The sequence below is a fragment of the Eptatretus burgeri genome, chromosome 3, assembly GCF_056783735.1.
Source record: "Eptatretus burgeri isolate ZD-2024b chromosome 3, Ebu_testis_v1, whole genome shotgun sequence".
Classification (NCBI taxonomy): domain Eukaryota; kingdom Metazoa; phylum Chordata; class Myxini; order Myxiniformes; family Myxinidae; genus Eptatretus; species Eptatretus burgeri.
Genome location: NC_140963.1, coordinates 134,257,789 through 134,282,530, shown reverse-complemented (window position 1 = coordinate 134,282,530; position 24,742 = coordinate 134,257,789). Strand labels below are relative to the sequence as shown.

At 42.3% G+C, this 24,742-nt stretch overlaps 2 protein-coding genes across 5 annotated transcripts in view; both read right to left on the bottom strand.

The window, feature by feature from the left end:
* Positions 1-6,041, bottom strand: part of LOC147031022 (uncharacterized) — a 42,132-nt gene extending 36,091 nt beyond the window's left edge. For 2 of the 3 annotated variants that reach the window (XM_085875691.1, XM_085875692.1), the window contains exon 1: positions 5,528-6,041. In XM_085875691.1, coding sequence (XP_085731817.1) covers positions 5,528-5,996 — 469 coding nt within the window. In that variant the 5' untranslated portion in view covers positions 5,997-6,041. The remainder of the gene's footprint in view (positions 1-5,527) is intronic. The other variant, XM_085875694.1, reaches the window with a different exon arrangement.
* Positions 6,042-19,997: 13,956 nt separating this feature from the next.
* The window catches only part of LOC147031021 (uncharacterized), a 45,771-nt gene continuing 41,026 nt past the window's right edge, over positions 19,998-24,742 (bottom strand). For both annotated transcript variants that reach the window (XM_085875689.1, XM_085875690.1), the window contains exon 8: positions 19,998-24,701. In XM_085875689.1, the coding sequence (XP_085731815.1) occupies positions 24,526-24,701 (176 nt within the window). In that variant the 3' untranslated portion in view covers positions 19,998-24,525. The remainder of the gene's footprint in view (positions 24,702-24,742) is intronic.

The following is a 24,742-nucleotide window of genomic DNA, read 5'->3' as shown; positions in this document are numbered from 1 at the left end:
TACCCTCAGTCACCATGCTCTTCCATGAGCTTAGATCTGATGGAGGGAAAAAAAAACGACTCGAAAGCAAACACACAGCACGATGGAAACAGAAATTGCATTCTCTAAACAGCTTTATAATACTGTTACGAATTTGGAAGCCTTTGCACACAGACAGTCAGCATTCCCATAGTTCAGTTATCTCGTTAAGTATATGTGGATAGTTAGAATCCCTCCCCTATGTCTAATGGGTTAATTTCATGTGTGCGCTGTGGGTTTCTTTTATAGTCAGATTTTTTACATCTTTAAATCTGCCAACGCCAACAAAAACCTCACTTCACTCCTCCTCCCACTCTGCAAGCGAACAAGTGCTTCACCCACCCAACTTTCACTTCAAGCCACGGCGCCATAACGCACGTATTTCTGACTATGGATGTGGGCGGAGACCCCCTCGCCTTGGAGCTCTGACTCCACCCTATCAAAGAAGAATGTCTCCCCTGTTGACACTGGGGAAGACAACAGGCCCTCTCTCGGGGGAGGAGCACCGAGACGCCGACATTCCCTTCCTCCAATCGCGGCTGGCCACGACGACACCCGAAAACGTCCCGTCCAATCCGGAGGCGAGTTACCCGAGAGCAGATACCTCCACCCCGCATGGGGGAGGGATAAGAAGGATCGCGAGCTGTATCCGGGGGGGTTCCTTGGTTCCTTGGAGGTTGTTCCTTGCTTCTGGTCTGCTGGGCTCTCCTGGTCGTTGGTCATCGTTCGTGGCTGGCCGGGTCGTTCGTGGGATCCTCGCTGCGCTTTTTGGATTCTGGTTCGTGGGTTCGAGTCCCACGGTGGTGGGTTGTGTTGGAGCACTCGAGCTGGGGATCCCCCGTTCCCTTCCACGGACTCCGAGCTCCACAAGTGCGGGTCGGTAAAACCGCACGAGGCGGCCAGATACCCGACCAAACTCTAACTCCCAGCTTGCCTATCCTCCGCGGCTGGAGGGTCCAAATAAAGGCCAGTTGTCGCCATTTCTTTTTGGGTGTGTGTGTGTCTGTGTCTGTCTGTGGCCAGTCTTATAAGTCGAACTGCATAAGTGCCTTGCTTATTGCACATTGCATTTTAGTCGGTTTAACCCTGCTCTACGTCTCCCTCCCTGATTATTATTTGTAAAATAAACCCTCTTGTTAAATGTTCCAGCTCGTTTTCTGTGCTTTCTCTCATTGGCCTAGCATGGTTCGGGTTTGAGTTATAGTGAGGCCGATTGTGCCATAGATTGTTATTTAGACCGGCGCGGCTTTGGTAGTTCCCGCTGGGTTATGCCGGATCCGAGTTGGTAATAGCGGCTCGGTTCGGACAAAGCCGGCCGAGAGTGTGGCTTCTCCGGTAGCAAGACCGCGCGGCTAATTAGGTAAATTGGAATCAGACAAAAAGACCCTAACCGCGTGGTCGAAATATTGGCGTCCACGGTCCATTAAGCGACCCGTCTACTTTGGAGTTATCCGGAGTGACGACCTTCGATTCCGGGTGTTTGGGGGGGGGAGACGGCCCAACTGCTGCATCTAGCGGTCGTTCCCCGCCCCCGAACCCGGCTCGACAACAATAATGCCACACTTGGAGATGGAATATGTAGTTTCCCCCTCAAGTTGCGGTGATGTGGTCGCCTGTGTTTTCCCGTATGTAGAAGGTGTTACATCCACCCTTTACTTTTCTCTCAAATTCATTTTATGATGCCTCTGAGTTTCTGGGACCAAAGAAAGGAGAACCGTCAAGGGCAGTTTGTAACGTGTGCACATGCTCTTTCAGGATCAGTCATGGTGGAGTCAACGACGGCAAGAGACATGTGGTGAGTACTCAACACCGATAAATATATGGCACAAGCAGTCAAAAGCAGAATCTTATTACCTGAGATCGTGAAAATCCAAGATTATTGTCATTAGTTATATCAAGAGGCATTCAAATATGCGTTCTCTTCCAATGCGAAGAGAAACTGAATTTGATGATGTTAGATATTTTGTTGAAAGCTGTTCTCTGTATTGAAATCCAAGCTGTCCAGTAAGGAGGATGATCCATACGATGAGTACATAGGGTACAGAATACTGTCAGACACAGCTGTTTCTGATCCAAACCAAAGAGTGAACAAGACCTGGGATGGGATATCATGAATGAGAAGGGCAGTTGGGGAGCCATGATTTGGCTTTCTGTTTACCGAATTTTAGCACGTACTTGTGCTGCCTCACAGTGATGCCAAACAGGACCACGTCGTCTCTCCAGTTCTCAAGAACAAGATCGATTTCCGAGGAAGCTTGTCAAATGTGGTCACCCTGCTGCTCTCCTCACATGCAAAACCAACTTTTTCTGCAAAAGCTCATGTTATAAATTTGATCTACCAAAAGATCAAGTTAGAAAGGCCAAGAAAGCCTGTGGTGAGTACAACACTGAGCACAGTCACACGAAGTGACTCGTCCGTTATGTCCTGAGAATCTCGGTTTGATTGACCTCTGCTCGTTTGGTGCTTCACGATGGTTGAGATGAGTCAATACTTCGACTGGAAGTGAACAGTTGAGATGATTTCTTCAGCTGCAAACATTTTCATATTTTTATATTTTTATTTTTTGTGTTCCAAGTCGAGGCTCGTATAAGAGCTAATACACAGAAACATATAACAAGGCAGGACACAAGAGGGGCAGGAGAGGGAAGCACAAAATAGTGCGAAACAAAGACAATAGATCTGTGGAAGGGAGAGGGATGCGATGGGGTACGTGGGGTAAACAAGATGGTACTACAGGGACTTTCAGCAAGAAAAACAGGGAATTTGAAGGAGGTTGGTTTGGGTTGGATTAACGAGGGTCGAAAAGATCATGGTTTTGGATGGGGGAAGATAAGAGATGGTGATGAACAGCTGTTTTGAAGACCTGGAGGGAGGAGTGGGATTGAAGAGAGTGTGCGAGTTTGTTCCAAAGACGTGAAAAAAGAGGAATCAAAGAGTGAAGGTGAGCAGTGATTCTTGATTTTCGCAGTTTCACCTTGAGCACCCTGAGGAAATGTAGGGAGAACAGATCACAGACAAAGCAGAGGGGCGGCAAGGCCAGAGAGGAGACTGCCGAAGATAGAAAGACCACTGACCTGCCTCTCATGAGAGAGAGAGACAGACAGAGACAGACAGAGAGGCCCAAGACTCAGCTTCATCACGGGAGATACCAATGATCCTAAATGCCGTGGTTTGCACAGTGTGAAGTCGAGCGGGAGCAGTACGCCATCAGACTGCGGATGAAAGCTTTGTATGTGGTCAGGATCTCAGGTGTGCCACGGAAGGAATTTGCACGACGTCGGATGCACAGTCGGCGACTGGCTTTGGAGACCAGCTTGGAAATGTGGCTTTCCCAAGAAAGATCATGGAAGATGGTGAAGCCCAACAGCTTCAATGAAAAGATTTCTTCAAGAGGATTGTGGAGAAAGGAGATGGGGGTGGTGGGGGCGGGGGGGGGTTCCAGATGGTCCTTTCGGAGAGTCATAGTGAGGGTGTAAGATTTGTCAGGATTGAAACGCATATTCCAAGTATTTGACCAGCTTTTGATACTATCCACGTATGCAGAAAGTGAAGAGGCTGCTGCTTGTCGATCAGAGAGATGAGAGATGGTACGGCGAAGGGTGGAGTCATCAGCAAAGAGATAAAGAAAATTTTTCAGGGAATCTGAGAGATCATTGATGAAAACCAGAAAAATCACAGAACTCTGCCTTGAGGAACTCCAGCCTGGATGGGAAGAGGAGATGAGAGAATTCCATTAAGAGCCACATATTGACTGCGACAGGAGAGGGTCTACGAGCCATGAGTGGAGATTGCCTTCGACATCATATTAAGAGAGTTTGGTGAGCAGTGCGAGATGCCAGACCGTATCAAATGCTCACGATATATCGAGGGAGATGATTCTGATGTCATGTTTGGCATTTAGGACTTCCATCCATTGTCGGGAAAGCAGAAGCCGCATGTCCAGGGTTGAGTGACCTGGACTAAATCCAAATTGATGATCGGAAATCAAGCCATTGGAGAAAAAGAAGGTTTTAATGTCTGAAGCGATGATGGATTCCATGACCTTGCTGATCATTATGAGAAGGCTGATTGGTCTGTAGTTGCAGGGATCTGTTTTTGCACCTTTTTATACAAGGCAGTAATATTTGCTGATTTCCATGCAGATGGCAGTTGACCTTGAGCAAATGAGAGGGTGAATAGAACAGAGAGAGGGTGAGCAAGAGGAGAGGAGCAGGTTTCTAGAAGACGTGGGCTGATGCCATCTGGACCGGTTGCAGACTCTGAGTCGAGGTTTCACAGCAAGCTCTCCACCTTGTCAGGCGAAAAAGACAGAGTCCAGGGACAGCTGGGTGTGACTGGGATAGGTGGGTATGGAAAGCAATGGGTTTGTGACACAAGATTTAGAAGCAAACACTGAGTTTAGGCATTCAGCCTTTTCACGTGGTGTCAGCTGTGCAGCCATTTGAGGAAAGGGAGGGGACGGAGGGGAAACATACACCAGAAACGGACTTAACTCGATTCCACCAGGATTTGGAAGAGGGAGACAGGCTTGAGAGTTCATACTTGAGATTAGAAAGATGTTGTTTTCTGGCTCTGCTGAGTGTGGACACACACACTTGTTCCGAGCTTTGTGGAAGGAACTGAGATTACCTTCAGTAGGATTTGCTTTCCATGAGGCAAAGGCAAATTGTTTCAGGACAACTGCCTCGCCACAAGCTTCAGTGTACCATGGGTGGGAGGAAGGGCATGACAACTGGAAGACAAGAGGGAATAACAACTGAAGATGAGAAGTTATTTTGAGAACTGAATGCGAGGTTTATACCACGTTTGGTAAAATAAAATAAAATGAAATAAAAACACTTTTGATTCCTCCTAACCCGTTTTTTTTTGTGTCCTCCAACTTGCCACATATGTCCTGTTTAGCATGAGTTTCGTAGCTTTCAATTGCAGGAAGATGAGCACACACAGGAGGTAACAAAGCACAAGCGGGTGCGATTCGGCAAACAGTCCATGAAAAGAGTCAATATTTCATTGCAGATGAAATCAAGCCAGACTGGCAACAACTGAACGAAGGTTGATTTCACAAGCCAGCTTGAAACGCAGAATAAAAATAAATAATAAAAATTGTTTTTCTAAAATATAACACATTTCATATCCTCACCTGCATTATTATTCCAGCAATATGTATTGCTATATTCTGTCCATCATAGATGTGTTTCCAATCCCCTTTTGTATAACCTGCTGTTCAAACTCCCACCACCTCTCCTGTTTAACTCTTCCATGTTTAACTCTTACTCCCATCTGAATGAAAGATACCTTTCTCAAATCGAGAGATTCTTGCTTGTCCTTATCGTATCGTGTTGCTCTCCTGATCATTATTCCCCAACAGCACCTCAATGGGTCCCCATTCATGACTGCAAGAATTTATTTTGATGTATTGTCCATTACAAACAAACAGACAGACAGACAGACGTAAAGACAAACATACATAAATATACAAGGCTGAATAAGATTGACGTGCAGATATACCTGAGATGGACAGAAGGAATGTGGTGTACCAGTGATCCTGAGCTCCGGAATCCCCTTGCTGAAGGTGCTGCTCCCGTGAAGCACAAAGCGTTGGCGTCAAGTCGCAGTGGGTTGAGGTTACCTGTCGGGTTTGTTTCAGACACCTGTACAGGCCAGAATCGTTCATGTGCACTCTGCTGATTTGAAGAGTCCCATTGGGTAGCATGTTATAACGACCCTGCTCGGTTTTTATCTGCCCATTGTCGCATTCGGTAATTTTGCATTTGCTACCACTGCAGCTGATCTTCTGTTCGGCCACTCCGTCCACGTCAGCGTCTCGGAGCCACTGTATCAAACTCGAACTGCCACCAGCACACTCGCACGGCACACTCACGCAGCTCCCCTCGGTCACATTGAGGACTGCGATCATGGGCTGTGCTTGGCAACATTGTCCCACGACCAATGCAAACCCAAACAGCATGTACAACATCTTGGCCAGTTATGAACAATTCACCATGAGGAATGAACGCTGAACGGAAACATTCTACTTTAGGAACATGTGGTCATATTGCCGGTCGTGTGCCCTGTTGGGTCAAGATAATCTGAGTCGATGGTAAGAGAGCTAACCACACCGGAAATGCCTTGTGAGTAGTATTATGTTACACAATTACAGGTGGGTTTTTTTGTGTTCATTAAAGGTAAATTTAGTGAACGCCACAGCTTTAGTAAAATAATGTTAAATCACCATATTCATCAACAAGTTTTGTATTTTCATCACACCTTGATTCTTGTAACTCGCTGGTATGAACTTCTCGAATTCCTCTCTCAAACCCTTATGACTTTTTTCAGAATATGGAAGTTCGGCTCATAGTTGAAGCTCAGACATCTGATCACATCATACACAATCCACAAAACATTTCACTGGTTCCCTATAAACCAACTTATGGATTTTCAATCATTGTTGATCACCTTTAAAACAAAACGTTCATTGATACGTCTGTTGGTGTTGATAGCTTTAAACACAATCTCAAAAGTTTATTATTCCAGAAGTATATATAATAAATTGATGTCGTAATTACTGGTAATGAATATTATTATAATGGAGCAAACGTCTCTGGTTATGGATGTGTATTGTGACCAAAATGTCTTCTTCCTCTTCAGACTTTCTTTAACAAATTCCACCATGTTTTTTTTGGAATGTATGTTTCGACATATGACTGCTGAGACCCCGTTGACCATTCAAGACCCTTTAAGATTCCTAAATACTCTTAAGACCCAAAATACCTCGAAGATCCAAAAGACCCCAAAAAACCCCGACGACCTTGAAGACTCAAAACAACCCGAGGATCCAAAAGACCGAAAATAACCCAAAGACCATGAATATCCAGATGACCCAAAAGTCCTCGACGACCCAAAATACTATGAAGACCCAGAATATTCAAACGACCCTGAAGACCCCATTAAGACCCCCTTTACCTTTAAGACCCTTTCAATACTTTAGACACCTTTAGATCCCTTCACCCTTGACACCATTTATACCCTTTTGATCCAAAGAACCTTTGGACCTTTACGCCCCTTAAGTCCCTTTCGACCCCTTTGACCTGAACATCATTTAGACCCCTTACAGCCTTCCAGTTAAGACCATTGTTGAGTAAGTATAATGTTCGTAAGGATATTCAGGAGCTCCATGAGAAGTATGTTATAGCTCAGGCAGATAAAGCAGCGAATAATTTTGTGGTAGTTTGTAAAAAGTTTGACATGGACGTTTCGTGAAGGGAGTTACGTATTGATAAAGTTACTTTCACTAGTATAGGATGTCAAAATGTTTGTTTTGTTCCAAAAATGCGCACATGTTCAATGTCAAAAGCCTCTCCAAGACTCAGCTCCTGAGCATCAGGAAATTTTGAGTAATAATTTTAACATTGAATGTAAAGAGGTAAATTTATGTATTCCCCGTTTTTTTCTGGATCCCTAAGCTTTACAAAATCCCCAATAAGTTTAGGTTTATAGCGGGAGCTAGGCAATGCACTTTGAAACAATTGTCAGTTCTGGTTATCTCAGGTTTACGAGTGGTTCAGGAGCAATTTTGGAAATATTGTTCAGCAATTAGTAAGAATTCTGGTAGTAACAATTTTCTGGAGTATTGGTTTCACTTTTAAGTTTTTAGATAGGATTAGATTCCTCAATATTAAATCTGTTCATGGTTTTGATTTTTCCACCATGTATCAAAATTTGGATTTAGCACTGGTTAAGGATGTATTCTTTAGTGTTACTAGCCCCCGTTGGACTTCCGAAATGGGGGCTTGTGGATTTGGTCTTGATTTTCGTGTGCGTTCATGTGCATGTGTGCGTGCGTGCGTCCATAACCATATGTCGGACATGTATGGACCGATTTTATTCGTACCTGGCACAAAAACAACAACTGATGGAAAACATGGGCACATCATTTTGTTTCGTGATGCAATCAAAGAATGCCGACCTGTGGCCATTTTTGGGTGGTCGCTCGACTACCGTTATTCTCAGGTTTTCCGTCTGTCTGTATGTATGTAATGGACAGCTCTGGAGGCCAGAGGAGTCAACCGATTTTGATGAAACTTGACTGGTAGGTTCATATCAGGATCTACTTGTATGCTTTTGAGCACCGTTGCCATGGACACCACCGTTGCCCAGCAACGGGACTTATTAAATTTTTGAAAAAATCCGAAAAATATTTCTATATTTTTTTTTTTTCGAAAATAAAAAAATCTGCTTCCGCGCTTTTATGTGAACTATAATCAACCTCTTAGTCAAAAAATTTCAGCCAGATCTGTCAAAAACTGTATGACTAGTATGCAATTATATAGCGACCACCCATGTCGCCTACCGGCTTGTAGTTGTAAAAACAACCTGGTGTCGAACACATCCTCAACCATTTCTCGAAAATGCATCTACCGATGTTGTTCAAACTTGGCACACACATAAAGAATGATGGCGTACATACACACATCATATTTTTTTTCGACATCAGATCAAAGATGTCCGACTAGAAGACTGGCGGCCACTTTAGTTGTAAAAAAAAAAAAAAATCCCTGCTCTACCATGTCTCAGACATGCATTTACCGATCTTGTTCAGATTTGGCATACAGATAACGAATGATGGCTCACATAAGCCCGCCATTATTTTTTGAGATCAGATCCAAGATGGCCGACTGACGGCCATTTGAGTTGTAAAAAAACCCTTGTTGAACACGTCCTCAACCATTTCTCGGACATGCATTCACCGATGTTGTTCAATCTTGGCAGTTACACAGATAGAGAATGATGGTTTACATAAGCATGTCATTTCTTTTCGAGATTAGATCCAAGATGGCCGACTGGCGGCCATTTTGTTACTTCAATGTGTCCCCAACCATTTCTCAGACATGCATTGTTCCGATTTTGTTCAAACTTTGTGCAATCACAGTGTATGATGACATACACGTGCACCTCACTTTATTTTGTGATCTGATGAAAGATGGCTGACTGGTAGACTGGTGGCCCTTTCACTCTGTGCAGCAAAATTATTAAAACAATGGGGGCTGTGATATGTTGTATTTTTTATTTGTTGATTTTTATTTGTTGTTGAAGTTTTTAGCTCTTATAATAAATTTTTATGGCATATTTGACGAGTCATTATTTTATAAAAAAAAAAAAAAAAAAAATATATATATATATATATATATATATATATATATATATATATATATATATATATATATATATATATATATGGGTTTTAAATGTTTTGACCAACAAATTTTTAAGATGCTGTTAATTTCATTTTGTTTAACACTTTTGGATTTTTTTGGTGGGAAAATATTTCAAGAAATAAAAGGCATTCCAATGTGAAGGAACTGTAGCCCCCTAATAGCAGAAATTTTCCTTGTTTATTGAAAGTTTTCTCTTGTGCAGAAGTTGATGATGGAGAAGAAGTGAGGTTTCGCTAAAATGTTATCTTCTACATGTTGTTATGGTCTATGCTGTTCTTTTCCTCTATCTTTTCTCTTCTTCTTCTCCCCCGAGTTAGACCAAATGGTTCAGCCCATGGGTATAAAGCCTGTGATTGGCTGTGGAGCAGAGTGCTCTGCAGGTTCCAGGTACTGCGGAGCGGAGGGTGCTTCGAGGTTCTTCTGGTATTTGATGTTATCTACAGTCCGGTGTTCTTTTGATTTGTCATTGGTAGGTAAGGCCCAAATTTTGCTCTTGGTAATCCTTATGAGGTGCGATTAACTGGAGGGTGGAGTGGGAGATGATGACTGGGTGTGTCCTCCGCGATGGGTTGAAGCTTCCAGAGGGTTGGGCACGAAGAAGGTTAAGCCTGTTGAAGAAAGCAGTGATGAGTCTGAGGTGTCTAAAGGAGTTAAGGCTCAAGAGGAGCCAGATGATAAATTTCCAATTGTAATCTCGAGTTTGGAAGGATCCAAGCCATTGATTTTCAGCAACCCAATAAAATTAGTAACTTTAATTGGGAAAGAATTTGGTGATGATCATCGTGCTAATAAGCTTAGATCAGGGGACCTACTGATCCAGTGTAAATTGGTGGCCTAGCGGGAAAAAAATTCTGAGAGTATCTCTCTTCGGTGGTATCTGAATCTCTGCTCTCATCCCCAGGTCATTAAGGAAATACCAGGGAGTAATTTATGGGATAGACCTTGACATTGGTCTGGATGATATCAAGAGCCATTTGGTAGATGTGGGAGTAAGTGATGCCCGTTGTCTCACTATGGTTTGGGATGGGGTTAATTGGACACCACATCTCTAGTGTTGTCCTTAACTCTGTTCCTCCTCCTAAAGTGTTTCTGGGCTACAAAACTTTTCCTGTTTGGGAGTACTTCCTTCCCCCCTTAAGATGTTGCAAATGTCAAAAGTTCTTTCATACTGCACCATCCTGTAGGGGTAAACAACACTGCAGCAAGTGTCATGGAGAACGTGAGTATGATAGCTGTAGGAGTGTTAAAATGTTTTGTGGAAATTGTGGTGGTGACCAGAGCGCAGCATCCAGAAGTTGTTTTGAATTCCAAAGAGTGGCCAAGATACAACAAGTGAAAACCACTGGAAAGTTATCTTCTGCAGAAGTGGTCCTCAAGGTCCCCAAAATTGTGTTGCCAATGAAGGAAGTCAATTTGATCACTAAAACTTCAGCCCCGACCAAAATACAGACAAGTTCGGTTGCTTGTCAGACCTACTCCATAGATTAGGAATGCCAAACCAAGGATACAAGTGGCATGGTGGTTTCGAACATTTCCAAAATGGGGTTTATTGGTTTCATTACTGAGGTGGTCAATTGTCCAGCTCTTGTGAAAAGGAGATCGGAGAAGATAACATAATCTCTTCTGCAGCCTGTAAACATGTGGGTTGGGAGTGCATTTCCTCCAAGAATATTAACAAGATATTTAGCAAAACAGGTGGAGAGAGACAGACAGACAGACAGACCAGTTCGAGAGAGCAGTTCTGATGCCAAGCAGTCCCAGGACTCAATGGATTACTGCTAAGAATTCAATGGAATGCTAGTAGTGGCTCACGGATCTGAATTAAATAAATTTATCTCTGATTTGGTAACTAAACCGGATATGATATGTTTACAAGAAACATGGCTCAAGAAACATGATCGATTCTATATTCCGGGGTATAACCTTATATGTCAGGATAGAGAAATTGGTAATGGGGGTGGCTGTGGGATTCTTATCAAATTTAGTAATCCCTTCTCAGTAATTGAAGGCATTGCAGAATTGGAGTGTAACCTTATCAAGATCCATGGCTCAAGGGGAATAGTTTAAATTATAAATTTCTACAATCCCTGCCAATCATTGTTGCACAAGAGTCTCCAGGAGGCTTTTAGAAGGGGGTGGGGGGGGGAGGGGGTTTCAACAGTCATAACATTCTTTTGGGCTCTAAAATCACGGATAGAAATGGTGAATGTATTGAGGGTTTGATTGATGAACTTGATATGGTGGTATTAAATGATGGAACGTGGACATGTATTAATCCATCTACAGGGAAAGATGTCCCCTCTGGATCTCGCTCTCATTTCATCAATTGAAGCAGCGAGATGTGATTGGAAGGTCTGTGGCGACAATCGAGGAAGTGATCACTTTCCAGTGATCACAAATCTGAAATTAGAAAGAGATCCAGAGGATACACAAGAACTGACTTCTTGGAACTTTTCCAAGTCGGACTTTGGTCTTTTCTCATGTTGATGTTCCAATGAAGTGAAGGAAGGGATTGTCGATAGTGATATTGACAGCCTCAATAGGAATATTGTCCTAATTATGAATAACATAGCTGGAGAAACAATCTCAACTTACAGAAGTCCAGTGGGTAAGAAAATCAAAGTCCCTTGGGGGGATGAGGGTTGCAAACAAGCGATCCAGGAAAGAAGGGCAGCTCTTAAAAGATTAAGGAGAACCTTTCGGTTGGAGGATGTCATGGAATATAAAATGAGATGGGCGTATGCTCAAAGGACTATGAAACAAGCAAAGACCGCATCTTGGAAATTATTCTGTTCTTCGATTAATCTGGGCACCCCGCTTCAAACCATATGGAAAAGAGTAAAAAGTATGGAGGGTGTTCAATCTGGATGGAAGTCTGCTCCAGTGATTATTTTCCAGAACAAAACCTTTTGTTCAAATATAGACAAGGCAGAGGCCATGGGCCAATTATTTTCTGGAAGTGGGGATGATATCAAAAAGTATGATGAGTTGGCAGCTCATACTTCCAAATTAGCAAATAAATTCGTGGTGACCACCAACGCAGTTCAGCCTCTAAATTCTTCACTTAATCTCGACTTCCCTCTTCGGGAGCTTAAACAGCCTATGCAGAAGGTGAGGAATAGCGCCACAGGCACAGATCGGTTATCGTTTCTCATGTTCAAGCATTTGGATGATAGGGTATTGGGTGTGATCCTTAGATTTTTCAAAAGGTTTGGGCTTTAGGGAAACTTCCCTGTGATTGGAAACACTGAATTTTAATCCCTATCCTGAAAGATGGGAAAGATAGTGCAGCCCCATCTGCATATCGTCTGATTTCTTTTATTTCAGTTGTCTGCAAATTAATGAAGAAGATGGTGAACAATCGCTTGGTTTTCTTCCTGGAAAAGAACAATCTCCTGTATAAATTCCAGAGCGGGTTCAGAAAGGGACGGTCTGTTATGGACCACATTAGAACACTGGCAAATGAGGCTATGAAATCCCTAAATAATCAGGAATCTCTTCTGGGAGTGTTCCTTGATATCCATGAGGCATATGATTCAGTTTGGAAAGATGGCCTCCTTAATAAGATAACCAACCTCGGGATCAATGGAAGAATGTTTGAGTGGATTCGGGACTTTTTATCGAATAGATCCTTTCAGGTGAGGGTCGGTCAGAACCTCTCCTCCATTTTTCATACAGATAAGGGCATTCCCCCAGGGTAGCAGCCTCAGCCCAACTCTCTTTAATATTATGATTAATGATGTAGCTTTCCATTCCAAGCTCCACAGCAAGATATTTTTGTTCGCTGATGACATTGCCATGTGGATCCTTTGAAAGAGTTTTGCCCTTTCGGGAAGAAAAAAAACTCCAGAATGACATCTGTCTTGTGGAGCAATGGGCCTGAGACTGGGGATTTAAGCTATCAAGAAACAAGGCCAAGTTCATCATATTTTCCTGAAAGAAAAGGATTGAGGACAGTGATGGTAGTTAATGGTACTTTCCTAAAACCATCTTTTGAAGTGTCATTCTTCGGAGTCACCTTTCATAAGGGATTAACCTGGCCTCCCCATGTTAAGATCCTGACTAGTAAATGTGCTAAAGGCATCAATTTATTATGTTGTCTTTCTGGTACTGAGTGGGGAGCACATCGTGATAGTCTTCTCCTGTTATATAAAGCTATTATTCATTCTCATCTGGATTCTGGTTGTCTGGTCTTTGGGGATATATCAATGAGCAATCGGAAAAAAAAATTGGAGATTGTCCAGTCTAAAGTCATCCGTGCCTGTTTAGGCACCAGCACTCCTGTTTCTGCCCTTCTGGTGGAAGCGGACGAGATGCCCTTGTATCTTCGTTGGGAATTTTTGAAAACCATGAAATATTGGGCAAGAACCACCTCATCTGGGGATAACCATCCTGGTAAAGCCTTGTTTGCAAACTGCTGGGAATACCTAAAGCTTGACAGGAACTCCACTTCCCCGCCTTTCAGACTTGCATGTAAAATGACTGCAAAATCAATGAATTCCCTTCCGGTCAACCCCCATCATAAAATTTATATTTGGGAACCTTGGACCCTCAAATCCCCTCGCCTCCATGTGGATCTCTGGGGAAAATTAGACATGGTTTATCCTGCGATGACATGCAATCGGGCTATTGAGTTTATCAATTCAATTTGGAGTCAATCATTCCATGTATATACAGATGGCTCCAAAGAACCTTCCCTTGGAAGGACATCTGCAGCAATATGCATCCCTGATTTCAGGGTGGTTCCGGCACTTCGCCTAACGAATCATCTCTCGGTTTTCTCTACTGAACTATTTGCCATAGTTGTGGCTCTGGAATGGATAATTGAATTTAATCCTCTCAGTGTGGTTGTCCTCTCTGATTCACTTTCTGTGGTGGAGGCGTTGGAATCCTTACAGGATGGTTCTAGGAATGACTTGGTGCTTGAAGTTGGCATTTGGTTAATATTGCAAAGTGGAGGGGTCTGGTGGTCGACCTGTGCTGGATCCCTGCTCATGTCGGCATTGGTGGAAATGAGGCCTGTTATCCAGCAGCGAAGCATTCCCTTAAACTGGAAAATATCACCCAAATCTCCCTGGGACCATCAGAGATTATTTGTCTGGCCAAGGGCCAGATTTTGAAAAAAAGTGGCAATTTCAGTGGGACTCCAGCACGAAGGGAAGATTCTGTCACATGGTGCATCCGGATGTGGTACCTCGAGTTAAACTTCCCGTGCTTTCCCGGAGAGACCAGGTAGCTCTTAGTCGGCTAAGACTCGGGCACTGCCACACAAATTCATATCTGTATAAAACTGGGTGCCACCCTACGGTGTTTTGTCAGATGTGCAGGAAACCCGAAGATCTGAATCATTTATCCTAAATTTCCCTCCTTATGAGGGACCCAGGTGGCGTCTTGTGCAGAATGTAGGAGGAATGGGGATAAAGGTGTTGGATCTGCCGGAGCGTTGAAGCTGATGAACCAGAAGCAAGGTGGTACTAAAATTCCTGAAGGAGTGTGGGAAATCCATTTAAATTTATTTACACTCAATGGGCTCACATGCGATTTTGGTCACGTTCAGGTGCGTGGCGTGTATCGAGCCTGCTGGCTCTGAAAGCGCCATTAAAGATCAAAAAAGAAGAAGAAGAAGAAGAAGAAGGGCAGGAAGGGAATGAGGAAGTTGATGCAGAGGAGAGGGTGGCCATTTTGAGGAGGGCTCATTGCTGCGTGCCTTTTTGGAGTTGGAGTTTGCATCTGCAGTGTCTTTATCAGAAAGTTGTGTTTGGTCGAACCCTTATTGCAGTATCTCTACTTTGTAGACTATCTTGGGGCCTACCTTGGGGCCTACTGTTGGGGCCTTACTGTGGGGGCCTGCCTGTGGGACCGACTGTTGGGGCCTGCCTGGGGGGGGCGACTGTTGGGGCCTGCCTGGGGGGGCCGACTGTTGGGGCCTGCCTGGGGGGCTGACTGTTGGGGCCTGCTTGGGGGGGGCGACTGTTGGGGCCTGCCTGGGGGGAGCGACTGTTGGGGCCTACTCTGAGGCCTGGATTGTGGCATACCGGGGGTGGGCTGCATTGAATGCTGTGCTTGCTCGAACTCTTGCTGCAGCTCATCCAGTTTAGATCCCTGATCTTGCCTTGAGTTTTGTACTGGAGGATACGATGCCGCTCACATACACAATGTCTGGGTCTATCCTCTTCTGACAGTTTTAGGACCACCGGACTGCAGGTCCTCTTTTGGGACTGGCCGGATTCCAAAGGGGTTCCATCCGGTCAACACCGTCTTTTACAGGAACACCACCCTCCACCTCCCTGGCCACCTACTCCTTCACCCTTGTGCTGGTTTAATTGGGTTCTTTCCCTTCTTTATTTCCTTCTTCATTGTTTACTGTATATGTATATATTTCTGGTGGCTACAATCCCTAAATAAAAGCCGGTTGATCGTATGGTGGCTCGGTGTGCGGCAGGCGTTAACAATGTCATTTATATTGATGACATCTGTGTGATTTAATTCCAATTTTTTTTTTTTTTGATAAGCTGATTCATAGGATTCATCCCAAAAGCTTAATAGCAGATAAGAGTAGTAATGATGATAGTGTAGTGGTGTATGTGGGTGTTCGTTGGAGTTGGAAATAATTGTTTTTGTACAAAGGTGTATCATAAAGTTGACTCTTTTAGTTTTCTTGTATGTTTCCATCTCGTAATCTACCAGTTACGATAGTTTACAATGTGTTTTCGTCGCAGCTTATGAGATTTTCGAGAATTTGTTCTGTTGAAGAACATTTTGTGGTTCGTACTAAAGAAGTATTCCATTATGTTCGAGAATTAAACCGGAAGTTTGTCATTAGTGTTGACCGGAAATGGATTTCCATTATAAATAGAGGGCCTGTGTGTCGATTTGTGTGCTGGTGGATTCCTGTGTACATTCTGTGGTGGCAAGGTATTTCTGGTGGTGGGGAGGGTGGGTGTGTTTGTGTCTGTGTCTGTGTCTGTGTGTGGTTTTTTTTTCTGTCCTCCATCTCTCTTCCTTTTTTCTGTCTATGGAGAGGTGAATCTTGCAAATAGTTTTTGTAAGGCTCACTTGGCTGCCCCCGGATGGGTTTGAGGATAGAGGAGCAGCAGCCAAAACCCGAATCCTTTCCATGTTTCTCCTGATAACTATTTGTCTATGTTCCTCCTGATTCTCCAGTGCTGTATTTGATTCAGACAGATTAGACAGCTTTGATCCTTCACCATTTAGACTTTAGAGCTTTAGACCACTTGGATCTTTTTATGTTAAAAAAAAAAATATATATATATATATATACATATCACCAACATCTATCTTTCTATCTCTCTATATATTACTAAAACTCTCATCTTGTATGTATGTATGGATGTATGTTCCCGAAATATAGCTAAAACGGTACACGATAGCGCAAAAAATTTTGGCCCACCTTACTCACCATTCTCCTGCGGTGTGCAGTATCAACTTTCGTTCAAATCGGGCAACGAAAAAAATTATTAAAAAAATCAATTCCCGATTCAGTCAAATACCCTTCGGGAGAATTTGATCAATGAAAACAACCTCAGCGGTATAGCTCGCTGGAGCTATCTTTTTTTTTTTCTTGAAGTGATTTTTTTTTCATCAACCGCTGTCACAACGGGTTCACGGGTAGTCTCGTTGCAAAGAAATTTGTACAAAAGAAATGTTTGCATTATGATTGGTGTAAATCTTGACAATGCAGCAAATCTATGACATCAATGTCTGTAACAACGTGTGGATAGGTGAGCATAGCGTGCTGACCCATGCTCGTGAGTATAGATAATGAGTGTTATAATGATTGTAACGGAAAGTTTTGCAAACCAGCTGTTTCCTCCTCCTATACCCCATCCCCCATTTGTGTTCCTTTGTTTTTGCTTGAACTATTTGTCCACCTCCTCATTATCCTCTCATTATACGTATGTTATCTCACAATATTTCTTTATTTCTGTCTCCATATTTTTAAATACAATCCATTATAATCGGGATCTGAAATGTTTTTAGACATGCTTTTATCTAGGTTCCTCCACTGTTCTCATAGCATGATGTATGTTTCTTGTATTTTGTGTTTCTTTGATTCAAGAGCAGAACTGAACTGATGCATGCATCCAATTTGAACTTAAACATACCTTATTCATTAATTTCGTATGCAGCTTGTGGCTGCTAGTTGCATCATTGCTGGGAGCGTGGTTATGCCGCTGATGTAGTGCTCCCTGTTTGCAGTCAGCTGATCCTAATTTTGCCGATGACAGGCCGAGTCAACCCACCCGGTGTTATTTAACAGGACGACAGGTGCTCAAACTCAAGACCCTAATCTTAAGACAGCCACCTTAACCGCAAAGCCAACACCAGGCTGAACACACCTTATATCCCTACAAGATGTGTGATGGTCGAACAACCAGAACCTCTGTCATTCTCACCATGGATGAAGATTTTTGGTAATTGAACATTCTCCAGATTTATTCACCTGTGGAACTCAGCCTTCTAAGACTTGCTTTTTAACTCACCCATCAGCGACTCGGTTTTAAAATCTCGACTTTCTACACTTGCTTTTTGCTAATTTTGACTTCTCTTCCCATCTTCCTTCCTTGTAAACTGATTTGAGATTTTACTTGAAGTGAAAATGGCTGTTACATTGATTTATTACCTCCGCCACCGAAGGTAAAGGAGATTATGTTTTCACCCCGTTCTGTATGTCTGTCTTTGTTTGTCTGTCTGTGTACAGGATATCTGAAAAAGTTGTGTACGGATCCAGATGAAACTTGGTGTACAGGTTTGGTATGTAATAAGGATGAACCGATTAGATTTTGGTGACGATCCGGATCCGGATCTGGAACCGAGAATTATTTAATTTTCAAAGTGATTCTTAACCATTGAGAGATGGGGCCAAAAACGATATAGTGCTGTATAACATGATATTTCAAAAATTTATTGGGGCCCGATACATTCTCGTGGATCAGGAATTATGTGGCGGATGTATGTGCGCTACCGAGTGCCCTTCTAGTTTTTAGCTCGCCTGTTCGAAGAACAGAAAGCTATAGCGATACCGCCAGCGTGAGCGTGAAAATGTTAAAATTTTTGGTGCAAGTTATTACTGATTACAATATACAAATACATATATTGCTTTAAAATTATTTGGATCAGACTTCACTGCAATGCTTTATAAAAAATATTATTAGACTAGTCTTTTAAAAACGATAAATGTATAAACAGGCGAGCATGGGGCGGCTTTGACACCAACTCTGGTTATATGTAGAAGCCGAGGATCAAGAAGGAGCTAAACGGCAGGGGGCAACATGTTAACACATTGGTGGATTAAAGGGAACGGATTCGAGCGATCCACAAATGTTTGGAATTTTCTTATCCCTACTGTTTGACAAGATTTCTCCGAATCTTCTGGGGTTGCACTTCACACAATCTGTGATGACGTACTTTTTGACATGAACTGGCAAAAGACAAAATTAAAAGGCCACAACATACTCCTTAACGAAGTGCTGTTAGCTGATGCAGTTTTCTGTGCCCACACTCAAAGTGCACCACCTTCTCCAATGCTGCAAAGATTATGATGTCATGATCGGCTTTAAGAAAGCAGTGATTATTTTACAGGACGTCCAGGTGGCTCCTTGCATTACCTTTGATAACATTGAGCTCAAAATGTAACCAGACTCGATGGTGTAATGGTTATGGGGTCAATGCAAGTCTGGGAGGGAGATGGTTCAAAACATGGTCTTTTCAAACCAAAGCCTTTCATGGTATGTGCTGCTTCCTTGCTTGACACTCGGCATTTAAACAGGACAGAGTAGGAACAAACAACCACATGTGGAAACCATTGTGCAAGATTGATGGAGCATATAGTTTCCTCCTCTTGCGTTTAATTCCTTATCAGGGAATTCATATTGTAAAGTTGGTAAGTTCTGCTGTCTTGGCTCTACTGTCACCACTTCTGTGCAACAGGATGCTAAGATGAATGTTCATATTGGGAAAATCGCTACATCTGGTAAGATGCAATACAGGATGTGGGAAAACAAGAAGCTTCCAATCATAACCAAAGTTTGTGTGTTTGATGGACGTGTTTTGGGCACATTACTGTATTTCATTGAATCCTGTTTGACATGGACATTACGAGAAACGTCTAATCGGTTTCCATTTGCATTGCTTACGTGTCAATTTCTAGGTATGAGTGGATGGTTTGACAAAATACCTGACAATTGTTCCAGCTGGATGTAAAACATCAAATCTTAGCACCATCCTGAAAAGGAAGCAGCTGCGATGGGCAGGACCAATCCATTGCATGGAGGATGGGAGCAGTCCCAATGACATTTCAATAGTGAGCTTAGAGATGTTCCACATCAAATAGGACGTGCCAAATTACGATGCAAGGATGTGCTAAAAAGAGATCTGCGGCAGTTTGACATTGATTCATCCACTTGTGAGGAGGTAACTGAACGAGGTAAGTCCTTGCCGAGGGACTGAATCGATGGCGAACCCTCAGCATGTACTCTGACATATAATAAATGCAGATAGTTGCTTGCCATAGGACAGACATCTTCCTCTCGTGCAAAGAGCTCTTCAGCTGGAGCTGAATGTTCAGAGGCAAAACAAAGACATGCACTGTATGGATGGGGTAAAGGCTGCAACCAAACTGTCTCTGCCAGAGCTTCAGGAAGCAATGCACGATAGGGATGGTTGGAAATATCTGATCATGAATGTCACGAGAAATCAGCTAACACTTGATGGAACTGGATAACGAGATAACCAAAGGAGTCTTCAAACAAGAACAGCAAATGCCTTTATTGTACAAATGTGCAGTTTTTGTCCACAATGCATCAACGATATCAAACAAGTATTGTACTACAACGAAATGATTCACCAAACCAGATTTCACAGATATTTCCAGCCTTTAATGCCAATGATGAATAACTGAGTTAAGTGCAAGTTAAAATACAGTGGACTGCAAAAGTGTTCACCCCTCTGCCCTCTGCCCTCTGCCCTCTGCCCTCCAAAGTTTTCACGTTTTGAAGCCACCTGAGCTTATTTCATGATACTTTCAAATCAAACTTTGTCTACAGTCTTCAGAAACGACTCCCAAGTGAGGAAGCTAAAAATTTCAGAGAAAAATGTGAATAAGTTTGATTAACCGAGAAAAATCAGATGATTCTCAGTTGTATAAGTATTCAAACCCTTTGCCTAATTAACCCAAAATCACTTCAGAAGCAAATTATTTGTTTGAAATGTTACAAGATAAATGTAATAGGCTTCACCTACATGTAATCAATGGTTTAACTTAAAAATTAAGAACCCCCACCCCACCCTTATTTATCTAAGGAGTTTAACGTGCAACTTACTTGGTCAACCAACAAGGCAAAGAAGACCACCAAGGACCTTTCCAAATAAGTCAGTCAGACATACAGTGGTGGAGAAGCACCGTTCAGGAGAGGGTTATGAGAATATTTCAAAATTTCTACCCCGATCAGGTTGCCCATCAAAACTCAGCAACTGGGCAAGCAGGAAACTGGTTCGTGATGTCACTGTAAATCCAAAAATGACTTTGAAAGATCTGCAAGGCTCCATATTCGAGACGAGGGTCAGTATTCATCAATCAACAATGTCCTGTTCCCTTCACAATGCTGGCCCATATGGACTGGTGGCAAGAAAGAAGCCATTCCTGAAAAATACTCTTCCAAAAGCTCAAATGGAGTTTGCGAAAAGGCATCTTAATGATACTGCTGTCACGTGGATAAAGGTTTTGTGATTTGACGAGATAAAAATCGAACTTTTTATTTTAAATTCAAAGAATTACATCTGACAACCTAACACTGCACATCACCCAGTCAACACCATCCCTACTGTCAAGCGTAGTAGTGGCAGCATCATGTAATGGCGGCGTTTTTATCAGCAGGGACTGGCAAGCTTGTCAGGATAGAAGGGGCAATGGATGGTGCAAAGTACAGGAGAATCCTTGATGAAAACCTGCTTGAGTCAGCCATGAATCTGAAACTGGGTTGAGGTATGAGATTCACATTTCAGCAAGACAATGATCCGAAGAACAAAGCTTACGCCACACTGGAGTGTCTGAATAAGAAGAAAATTAATGTTCTTGAGTGGCCCAGTCAAAGTCCTGACTTGAACCTGATTTAACATTTATGGCGAGACTTGAAGATTGCAGTCCATCGACGATCCCCATCAAACTTAGCAGAACTAGAGCAGTTTTCAAATGAAGAATGGGAAAACATTTCACCATCTCACTGTACGAAGCTGGTAGAGATCTACACCAAAACACTCACAGCAGCCATTGCTGTAAAAGGTTCTTCCACCAAGGACTGACCAAATGGACTGAATACTTTTACAACCAGTGAATTTTGATTTGTACATGTTGTTTTTACAGGTATTCCTGATACTTAACCTTCAATGATAACAGTGTTTAGTTTGACCTCTTTAGTTATGAATAAAAAAGTTCATTTGGAAAAATTGTTTCCATATAATTCGTAATTCATCTAAGTGTGGCATTATTGGTCGGGGATGAATATTTTTGCATGCCACTGTATATTAATTAATTTTTCTGTGATGTAGACTGAAAAGCATCTGATATCATCACAAATTATTGGAATAGGAAAAAAATACTCCATTCCCTTAATTTAATAATCAGGATAATAATAATATGTTTTCAACCAAAACCTTTTTTGGTGTTAAAAAATGATGATGGCGGTGAGGGTGAGTGTAAATGTGAGCCGAGCATGAAGATGACTTGCCGATGGGATCAGGAGTTTCTTGTTGATAAAAATTGATGTTTTCATCCCTGATATAATTAATATGTGCAGAAGTTCCTTGCTTGGTGAATGTGTAAAATATTGAGAGTTGAATGCATATTGGCCTGTGATTCAATTCTGAATTTGGTCTGCTGGTTGCATTATTGCTGATGCAGTGCCCCTTGTAGGTTAAAGCAGAAATTTGGAATTTGCATCAATTTGCAATCCATATGGAATTGTTAACAAATTTTATTAAATGATGCTCTGTGTAAGAGGGAGGAAATTATAATGTATGACAGTTGTTTCATGGGTTTTGTAAAATATAACTTCTTGTTTTTGTTACAGAATTGTTGCCACCACTCATCGGTACAACATTTGCTGCTTTACATCACACACAGGTGAATATTATAAAACCTCACCGGCCTGAATGGTGCCGACGGCCTTTCAGCCTCCAATCGAACGCGGCAAAATTTAATACGGTGGAAAGTCTTGAAGGTTTCAAATCGGTCGTTCAGAGCTCATTAAATTATATTAAATATTCAACTAAACTATCATGGGGCATCGGTCTCAATTTGGACTGGTACGGCTGTTTACCATCTTGCTCCCCTGGAGGCGATCGAGTCCAAGGCTCTTCATGTTATTGGTCTGTCTCTGCACTCGGCCTAGTCTAAAAGTTTGCCCCTCGCCCACCGTAGCTCAGATGGTGGACTCGGTTTTCTCTCACCTCACTTCTGGCCTTGTCCCTCAATCCTCTCACAGACCCTCCAGGTTGCAAGTGTTCTTCCAGAATCCCATACCAGGTTACTCTCCATTATTCTAAACTGATCGCTCACCTCCATACTTTCAACCTTGAATTATATTGCCAGTGGAAACGACTCCCTGTGTCTGTTGTCTCATCTTTCAGATGTGCTGCCCATTGTCGCCTCATGCTTTGTTCCATACCCACCCCTGCTCTCTTCTAATTTCATTGACCCTTCCCCATCCCACCTGCTCCTGCTATATCCACGGGGGTTTCCTGGTTGCCCGGAAACCACTCCCCCCTCCCAACAAAAAAATATTTACCATTACAGTGGCAAACCCAGGGGTTCCCTGGTCACCCAGAACTCTTTCTCCCACGAAAGTGTGCCACAAAAAAGGCCAGAAGCCTCAGAAAAACTGTATCAATGCAGTACCTAACTAGAGGGGGAGCACTCGGTAGAGTGCTAAACCTCTGCCGCCAATACTGCAAGGTCACTCAAGTGAACCTGATATCCTATTCATTCAATTTGACGTCAACAGTGCTCACAGAGTTATAGTTTGCAACTTTCCCTTTTACTTTTAACTTTTACATACTCAATTCATTCGTCATAACTAGATTCCTTGAGACAGAAATTGATTTTATGTGGGTATATCCACCTGAAGTTCCAAAATCAGCCGCAATTATAATTTTGGCATGTTTTTTTGTTGGAAATCACTTATAACATGTAGAAATGCAAAAAATATTCGAAATTTTGTTGAAAAAAAGTTGCAAAATTTTTTTTTCTCTAACAATTTTTTTTTTTGGGGGGGGGGGGGTTGGAAATCACTTAAAACATGTAGAAATGCAAAAAAAATTCGAAATTTTGTTGAAAAAAAAGTTGCAAATGTTTTTTTTCTCTAACAATTTTTTTTTTTTGGGGGGGGGGGTTGGAAATCACTTAAAACATGTAGAAAAACAAAATTTCAAATATTTTTTCAAAATGGCCGCCATAGCGGCCATATTGGACTTTGGACCAGGTCCAAAATCGAATGGCATGATCCTTGGACCATACCTAATCCCCCCACCAAGTTTTGTCGAAATCTGTCGAGGAGTTTTTCCGTAATACTGTTCACAAACAAACAAACAAACAGAAAGGGGTGAAAACAGTAACCTCCGATGTTCGATGGCGGAGGTTAATAAACAATAAACCACTAACAACTCACAGTAATTTATTTGGAAATTATTTGGAAAATTTATAATTTTCTGTTATTTGGAAAACCCCCTCCTCCCCAATTCCTGGATTTGCCCCTGATATCCGTCCCCTCATAACTATTGTCTTCGTGTCTCTGTCCATTTGATCCTCTGTCAGTCTGTGAACCTTCTCACCACCACCGTTTCTTTCCTCCATTATTCAAGATGGCCTGTTGATTATGTTTTTTTCGAAACCCGTTAAATTTTATTGTTTTTATCATCGAATATAAAACTTTTAAATTGAAGTTCCATTACTTCCATTAACCGCCCCAAATACCCTGATGATACAAAGATGTGAAATTTCACAAAAGGCATTTCTTCAAAATTCCTCTGACGGTGAACAATTATATCCTTGATCATGGTGTATTCATGAAACATTTCTGTTGATTGTTTAACTCACTTATTGCATTATGTATGTTGTGGAGGTTTCATTGCATATTTAAAAAACAAATGGTGTTAAAAAACATAAAAAAAATACAAGTTCGACAATGTTTGTTTTCACAAAGACACGGTTGGCTTGTACCAACAGATAATTTTTCGATTGTAAACCATTTATGTCGAGGCATAGATTTCCTCCCGCTATGCAAATCTTGTAACTCCTCTATCAAACTCGATTACAGCGTAGGATGTTTCATCGTCTGCTAACTCTGTGGGCTGTGCACCAGGTACCTTCTTCTCATCTCCAGAATAAAACTTAAAACTGTATTTGCAAGGTGCCGAACACTTTCCCGCAGCTTGTTGGAAGTAAACGTTTTCTGCAAACACAAAGAAAACAGTTTTTTACTCTGGCAGCAAT